General features: G+C 37.6%; 1 protein-coding gene and 2 long non-coding RNA genes across 3 annotated transcripts; 1 reads left to right on the forward strand and 2 right to left on the reverse strand.

Annotated features, from left to right (window-relative positions):
- Positions 1-1,708: 1,708 nt before the first annotated feature.
- LOC121632009 lies at positions 1,709-2,357 on the forward strand. The gene is made up of 3 exons (XR_006008850.1): positions 1,709-1,977; positions 2,120-2,165; positions 2,289-2,357. It is a non-coding gene; the product is annotated as an uncharacterized LOC121632009 (long non-coding RNA).
- A 1,949-nt stretch (positions 2,358-4,306) lies between these two features.
- Positions 4,307-5,551, reverse strand: LOC121631782. The gene is made up of 4 exons (XR_006008796.1): positions 5,463-5,551; positions 5,223-5,367; positions 4,742-4,822; positions 4,307-4,375 (listed from the first exon to the last, which is right to left on the reverse strand). It is a non-coding gene; the product is annotated as an uncharacterized LOC121631782 (long non-coding RNA).
- A 118-nt stretch (positions 5,552-5,669) lies between these two features.
- LOC121648141 (G2/M phase-specific E3 ubiquitin-protein ligase-like) lies at positions 5,670-6,394 on the reverse strand. Its single transcript, XM_041998099.1, has 3 exons — positions 6,131-6,394; positions 5,940-6,039; positions 5,670-5,838 (listed from the first exon to the last, which is right to left on the reverse strand). Exons 1-3 carry the CDS (start codon positions 6,318-6,320, stop codon positions 5,670-5,672), a joined length of 459 nt encoding a protein of 152 aa, XP_041854033.1. The 5' UTR covers positions 6,321-6,394.
- Between the last annotated feature and the right edge of the window lie 2,476 nt (positions 6,395-8,870).

The following is an 8,870-nucleotide window of genomic DNA, read 5'->3' on the forward strand; positions in this document are numbered from 1 at the left end:
GCGGTGGCGTGTGGATCAGGAGTTTCACAGCCATTCCCCACGCCGACAGACCGCTGCTCGGCTGATTGATGCTGCTTTGCTTATTTTAATTTGTTGGATCCTTTTTAAGTTATTGGGGACGCATTTTATTGTTTGCTGTTCCACTGGAAGCCTGGGACGAGGCCCGCAACGAAGACTGATCTTGGCGGGTGGCTTCCTGTGTGGATATTTTATATTGCAACAGTTTTATGTTTGTTTATTTATTGTCTTTTATTTTGGCGTGCCCAAACTTCATGGTTCTTATACTAATTGTATTTTATTCTTTCTTTTAGTGGCCGGAAACCGTAGGAGTTGGTGGTGCCTTAACGATGTGGGTCCCTTTTCCTGGTTTGCGCCTCCCCTCCTTTGCATGCTGAGCACGTCTGCCTGTGCTGTGTGGCCAAAGTGCTGTGTGAAGAGTGGTTATCTTGCACGTGTGTCTGGGGTGGTCTTAGTTTGGCTCCCTTCACTTTGTTTGGCCCACCTTCCTCCCGGTAAGCTTCCGCCATCTTTTATTATTGGACCGTGAGTTTCTTTTAGTCTTGTTTTGTTTTATTTATTTTTAAACAATAAAAATTGTTTAATTATTTGGACGCTGGTCTCACGCCTCCTTAATATAACGAACCTGTGTGCTTTGTTGGAGTTCCTGTTATTCCCTGCGGTGAAAGTCCCAGGGTGGCGTTGTCTGCAACTAATTATGATTTACCGGCTTTTAGCCTGTATAGCACTCTGAGCTAATGTGTGTGTATATAACCTCTGGCTCCCCCTAGCTTGCCACACAAGCAACAAGTGTCGAGGCATTTCTCTATTGATGCTAGGTAAATTAGGTGAGTTCTTTTGTAATGTCATTATCCGGTATTTTTCATTTTCAACCGATGCGTGTATTTATAGATTAATGAGGAACTACAAGCAAAGCGGCTAACTGTGTTTACTTGTGTGTGTGGCGGTTCCAACATAGCGACGATGACGGCAACAAATGAAGAGTTAAAGGTAAATACTAACATTACTCTAGAGTTGTTGTTTATAATCCAACATTTTACTGAAACACTCTCTTATATGGACTTTATCAGTTATAGTATAATATAATTCATGATGTCTGGCTGCTATGTTTATGTGCTTATTCTTGTGTGCTGTTCTTTTTAATAACATTTTGGTGTATTTACAGACACAATAATTCCCTGTTGTGTTTGGCATTTTTAATCTGCTAATATGTACTTTCAATAATAATAACTTTATATGTGTATATATGTGTGTATTTCAATGTGATATGTTTCTGTGTGCGCAGGCCATTGTCAGACATGAGATTCTTTCCAGGCTCCTAACAAAGCTGGAGTCAGCCCTTTCAAGAGCACCTCTTGACTTGGATTTTTTACAGTTCACATGTCGGCAAGAGCTGTACCTCTGGGAAGCACTTTCCAGACATGTAAATATCTCCCCAGAACTTGTACAGGCCATAAAGGAATTCCTCAGGCTAGTGACGGAGCACATTGAATATACAGAACTCAATAACAACACTGTTGAAACTGTAGCTGGAGAGATGGGGCGTCCCAGGTACGTTATAGAGAGAGAAAGGATTGCTGAGCTCCTGGACTTGAATCTGACTGTGGACTGTATTGCCAAATTGCTTGGTGTGTCAGTCAGGACACTCACTCGACGAATGAGGGAATATAACCTCTCCGCTAGACAAAAATACAGCAGTGTCACTGACCAGGAGCTGGATGATGCAGTCCAACTTATAAAAAAGGAAATGCCAACAGCAGGATATCGTATGGTCAAAGGGAGGCTCAAGACAATGGGAATCAACGTCCAGTGGAGGAGAGTGGCTGCATCAATGCACCGAGTGGACTCATTTGGGGTGCTTTCTAGACTGGCTGGACTTGGCTGTGTTGTGCGCACAGCATACTCTGTGAGGGGGCCCCTTTCTCTCTGGCATGTGGACACTAAACATAAGTTGATAAGGTTAGTACAGTTGTACACATTGTCTGATGCTATGAGAAATACACTGATAACAACACACATTAACAACATGTTAACATGTCATGCTATTTTGTAAATTGTAAATCCAGAAAGAGAGCGTTCATGTAGTGTTCATGTCCACCAGATACAACATTGTACTTTTTGGTGCAGTTGATGGCTACTCCAGAAAGGTAAGATTTTTCTTTGCATAAGTTTACACTCTTTGCTTCTACACATTTAGACAGCCATGTTTTGTTTAAGTTTTATTCTATACATGTGGATGCGTGTACTAAAATGTTCTTACAATATCATAGATTATGTGTTTGGAGGCTTCAACAAACAACCGAGCATCAACAGCATTTGCAGCTTTCAAAAAAGCAACCGATTTACACGGAATACCCTCAAGGTGAATACTTAAACTGTAAATTGCAGGAACAAACTTTTTGGATGTTTATTGCGATGTCAAAATTACATGTCAAATCTAAGTTAGTGTAATTATTTCAAATTGTCTCATGTTTCAGACAGACACACTTTGACAGGAAATGTAGCACTCAGTTTTGTTTGTTGTTGTTTTTGTGTGTCCAAACAAATTATAACATTTGATCTTTTTTTTTCCATAACAGAGTGAGGGGTGATCAGGGTGTGGAGAATGTTGAAATTGCCCGATACATGTTCATGGTTCGTGGACCTGACCGTGGAAGTTTCATGTCAGGAAAAAGCGTCCATAATCAGAGGTTTTTTATTTTCTTCACTTTTCCAAGGTTAATATGTGTGTTGTATATAGAGTTAAGTTTGAACATTTTGTCTTTTTCCATAGAATTGAACGCTTGTGGCGGGATGTTAGGACATGCGTGACATCAAAATATTACAATGAACTCCGGGTCCTAGAGATGGATCATCTCCTTGACGTGTCCTCCAGAGGTAATGGTCATCAATTTTTGTTGGGCAGAAACCAAGAAAGAAATTGGCCTTCAGTTGAATTAGATTGGTTGGAATGCATCAGGGAAAATTAATGTAGATGGATGGATTAAAATCTAGATGTGTAGGTGATTAAAATAGTGTCATCCAGACACATGTAATACAAGGACTACCAGATTGGATTTCTTTCTCCTAAAACAAAAGGCTAATTAATAATGAATTAATAACAAACTAATTGCAGAGGCCACAGTCAGTAGTGAAATAGTTCAAATCAGTAAAGAAAGTATAAATATATTGGTGAAATATTTAATTTTCAAAAGGTAATTAAATGTTTAGTGTTTTCTTGTATGGTACACATTTTAAAGTGATCTGTGAACATGGTCATGTCCTTTACAGAGGATCTTTTCACAGTCCACCTGGCAGTCCTTCCCAAACTGAAGGTTGACCTAGTGGCTTTTGTGGAAGCTTGGAATAACCACCCCCTGAGAACAGAAAGGAATTTCACCCCTGAGCAGATATGGTGCGTGGGAATGATGCTTCGACCAATCAACCAGCCAGAGAATCTTGAGGTTCCTGTTTTACATTTAAAATGATTCCTACATCACATTAGTATAGACATTAGTATAGCAGTTTTTTAAAACAAGCTGCAGAATTAATGTAGCATTGGATGGATCCAAAATAGCTGATTTTGGGACAAATCTGATTACATAAGATTCTGTAAATATGGAAATGTGCCTAATTCAGTGTTATGTAATTGTCTCATACACAGGATATTCAAGAACCTGACATTGACTGGGACATAGCATCTGATTACGGCGAAGATGTGGATGGTGTGCTGGTAGTTCCCGAATTTGACAGTCTGTTGAATGAACAACAGATGGTAGAGGTTCAAATGTTGATTGAACAAAATGGAGACACAAGCATGAGAAACCTTTACCTCTTGCTACCTATTTTGAACAACTTTGCAAAGCATATAATAAAATGCAGTTTATAAACACTGATACTGACTGACAGGAGACCTTTAACTTAACATGTCAATTGTATCTCTTCAACTAGTCATACAAGTCAACAATGGTACCTCAAAACCTACTGAAATCATAACCATGACAGATGGCTGTAGTTAAGTTGTTTTCAAAATCACTGTAGGTACTTGCATGACGAACTGGGAATGTGATGCCTACTGCACATGCATTTACAATGGGGTAGCAAAGGCTATGTGCCCCGTAGTGAGAGTCACAGTCATGGTCAAAAGCAACCATTATTTTAAATGCCTCTCTTTCAGTTTCAATAAGTGGGATGTGGGCTTGCCCTGTAACCCACTGGAAGAAGCTCTGGACTGAGATGCGCTTCCCACCACCAGTTGTTCCAGGCACACGACTTTCACGGCTCCCCGGGTTAATCTCTTCATTTTCCTTGCTGTTTGCTTCTTCTAAGAGATGAGAGTAATGTCAAAGAATGGTCAGGGTTACAAATCAAGGAAGTCCTGAAAAAAAAAAAATCTCTCTCTCTCATATATATATATATATATATATATATATATATATATGTATATATGTATATATGTATATATGTATATATATATATATGTATATATATGTATATATATGTATATATATGTATGTATATATATATATATATATATATATATATATATATATATATATATATATATATATATATATATATATATGTAAACATTACATTTGTATAAACATAAAATTATGTGAAAAACAGAAGCATAACAATGGGTTGAAAAAAAGGCTCAACAGGAAAGAATGAAAAAAAAAATAACAAAAAAATTACCCATGTCTTCCAGATTCTGTAGGAAATCCTGCAAAAAATTGATTACTTTCATTTCTCTTTGCCGTCTGACAGACCCTTTCTCGCTGAAATCAGGACACAATGCACGCAAAAGGAAGTTTGAATCCACCTAAAGAAGGAAAACATGTTTCAGAATCTCCTCTCCAAAGCTTTCCACCACCCTTCTCTTTTCCAGAGATGTACACCAAAATTCATTTATACAAGACATTTCCTCAATACTGTAAATGTTTGTCCATATTGGATGACTAATGTGGGTGATACTGCAAAAATCAGTTATGGCAAAGGGTCATCTTTGAGGCTTTGCTTTTGCCACACCATAATACTAACAAAATGGTAATTCAAAACTGAAGAATCACACACATTGCACTCACAGGTGCAATAACATTTGTTCATGTCAGATTTACATGTATAACTTGTATTGTTCTATAGTGTTTAGTTCTTTGAACAAGAAGGCAAGCTTATAACAGAAATTCAATATGTGGACTACTTTCATTTGCAACATTACTAACCTCATTTAAGTGGCCAGGAACAAAGAGCTGCTGGCACATCTGTCGGTGATGCTTCAAAAAATCATCTAATCCATAGAGCTTCAGTCCTTCATGTAGCTGGTTCAGAATCGGGATCAGCCTCACCTTTGCATGCAAGGTGATAGCCCTAAACAAAAAAAAAAAAAAAACAAAAAAAAAAAACAATGTAGTCTTGACACTGTACTGATTATGACAAATGTAAATTATGCAGGATAAACGTACTGAGTGATAGCCTCTTTTGTTCCAATGTTTATTGGCCCTCTGTACCCACATGCCATAATTGCATCTGATAAGTCCATCAACACTTCTTCCTCTGAATTTTCCACCTAAAAGTACAAATTCAACTTGATATTGACAAAGGAAAAGCATATCTTCTGATAACTGTAAATGCATGACACTAGGGAAAGTATGCCACACAAAGTATAGGTACTACAATACCCTTTCTACCAAGCTTTTAATATCTGGAGCAGTGACCTCATCTGGCCCACCATCACTGAGAATCTCTCCATGGCACAGGAAATGATAGCACCATCTTGTGAGAAAGTTTGGTGCTGGACCTCCCTGCGCTAGACTTGTTGCCAAAAGCTCCCCACAAGTCCTTTTGTAATAAAGATACACATTTTTAATTTTAGAACAAATAAACATTGATGTTATCTAAAAATGTTACTACATCATTGTAATGTCTAATAATACACATACTTGAAATTGCAGTCCTGGTAGTCTAACATACTGTATTTAGGGTTTTTGCCCGTTTCCCCATTGCCTTCAAAGAACTGGCTTTCAATTGCACGAACCATTTCTGTAGAAGAAGAATCTGCTGCTAGAAGATATTCAGTAGCTGGTACATTTGCATTTAGTCATTTGTCTTAGCTTGAGCAGGGAACACATACCTGTAAGGAACTCTTTACGAAGAGCACCTTGATCTATTCCATCTTCTCCTATGAAGGAGACACTGAGAAGATTCTTTGGGGAAGCCTGTTTTTGTCTGGACCACTGTTTAATTCCTCTTTGAAACAGGTCCTGCCTTGTCACAGTGATGTTAAATGTCTTGGTTGTGTCAACTTTCTTTCGAAGAGACATCAAGATGTCTGAAACACTGCAGAAATATATATAAAAAATACTATTTATAATTGAGACAGACAAACAAGGCAGGCTTTGTTAATCAGTCGCATTACATGCCTGTTGTAATGTTCACTGGTGTCCTCACAATCATGGACATGTGCATCTTTTGTGTCACTGTTGAAATATAACAAAGACTTAATAATTATTTACATTAAATGATAACCTGAAACCTTCAAATCTAAAACAGTGTAACCTCCAACCTAAAAACATATTAAACATTGTCATAAACTCGCAAGAAGTGCCAAAAATCATATCAAAATATTTTAATGTTATTTCCCCACTGTGGGACCATTAATTTTTTTTATTTATTTTTTATCTTTTACCTCTCCCTGCAGACACTGGCATGTACAAGGATGTCATCATTTGTAAATAGCTGACAGCACAAAGGACAAGCAACCTATAAATATAAATTGCTCAATATCAATTTCAACAAAAAAGGAAACAACGGACAAATAAACCATGAAAAACAATCACTTATCGAAAAATTTCAAAGTAAGACATGCAAAATGAAAGCACTGTGGTCTACTTACCTTGTTTGTCATATCCGTTACCTTGTTGTTGGTACAAACTGGTAATATCACCGAGTTCTTGGCACATTTGAAAAAAATCAAATCACTGACTCAGTATAAAGGAACAGGAGACATATAGATTACTGAATAATTTGTTTTAGTAGCCTACCAGTTTCTCATCATCCACTTCATCAAAGTCCAAATCATCCAAGTTCACAATGTCATTGTCAGAGCTGGCCTAAAGAGTAAACATAAAGCTGAAAAATTACAAACAACAATAGTAAAATCTAATTTAAATCAAATTTGGTAGGGGGATCACTCCCCATACATTCCTTCTGTACAACCCTCAACACATCAAACAGAAAGCGATCATCTACATTATCTCTGATCCCATCAGCAAGCCATACCTCATCATTGCCTGTAGACTTGGTACATGTGCTGACATGGAGACCAAGGAACTGCAGTGGCACATATTCCCGACATGACATACACCGGGCTTTTGGCATGGCCTGGAACTCTGGAGCTGTGAAGGGCAGGGGAGACATGTCCAGTGTGTGTTGTATGGGCATTATGTACAGACAGCCCTTGCCTCCCCAGCTCTTCACAAGACTGGCCCCTGTGTATCCTTCTTCTTCAGGGGACAACAGGTTCAGTTTTCGTTGCCCAGATCCACCTATTTGAGTTAGAACATTAAATATTTATGTTTATTTTTATTTGGAAGATCACACTTCTAAAATTCTGAAATATCAAAGTTATAACAACAACAATCAATACAACAAAGTTATGAAATGAAAAAAAAAATGTTTTTTTACCCATGGCTTTGTGGAGCATCCATGACCCCTCCAGATCAGACATCTTTGGATAGGTCTCACAAAGAATGTTTGTAATCTATGGTGATTAAAAAAAACAAACAAAAAAAACAATTCAGTAATAAATAATAAATAATTAAGTATAAAGATTAAATAATCAGGACAAGAGAAAGGCTGAATTTAGGCTGCTGTACTTGGCAAAGTATTACTAGAATAAATTAAATGGTTGTGAAATGAAATGAAAAATACTTTATTTATCCCATAGGGAAATTCAACAAAGAAGAGACAAGAAGGAGACAAAGGTTAGGTAGGTTAGTCAATTCTGATTTTGTTTTAGTAAGGGATGCAGGGCAGAGAGGATTTTAATGACACTAACCCTTATTCACTGCTTTTTAATAATCATATTAATAATAAAAAACGTTAATGACCTGTCTGTGATCTAGGGCATGATGAAGGTTAGCAAAGACATAGTAAATGAAAAATGAAATGCAGTGCAGGTGAAATACCTCTTTATGGCTGGCATTATCTGGAATATTCACAGTCCTTCTTCCCAAACCTGCCTGTAAGAGCGTCAGCTCCTCAGAGGGTTTGGGACTTTTTTCCACAGGGCAGTTCAGAAGGAAAAACTGAACTGGTGTTATTTTGGTGCCTGCTCTTTTTTTGGATAATCATGATACAGGTTTGTGCCTCTCTTTAAATAGACCTGGAAAACAACTGAAAGAAAGTAAAGGATACTTAAAATTAATCATCCAGCACCTCCATTGTCTACAGTCAACTAAGGCAGTGTTTCCCAACCTTTTTTGAGCCATAGCCCCACCACCTCCATCTTTTTTTTGGCTCCAATAAAACACCAGGAAGCATCTCACTGAAAAATACATAACTAACAACTTGCATTGCACTAATTTTCACTGAAAAACCCATAGGGAAGCTAGCCCTATTAGCGTCTTATTTTTATCTACATTTTTTAGACACAAAACAAGTGGTTCCTGTGAGTATCTAATGTAAAGTAACACCTTAATACAACACAACACTTACAGACATATATTCAGACAGCTGACCTTAACACAAACTTTTGCCGTTGCCACTATGGTAAGTCTCGCATAATTCCCTCAAACTCTACGGGACAATAGATCATCACACCTGATAATCTCTGATGGCACAGAGGTTGGGAAACACTGACCAAAGGAACT

This window comes from Melanotaenia boesemani, chromosome 2, assembly GCF_017639745.1.
Source record: "Melanotaenia boesemani isolate fMelBoe1 chromosome 2, fMelBoe1.pri, whole genome shotgun sequence".
NCBI lineage: Eukaryota > Metazoa > Chordata > Actinopteri > Atheriniformes > Melanotaeniidae > Melanotaenia > Melanotaenia boesemani.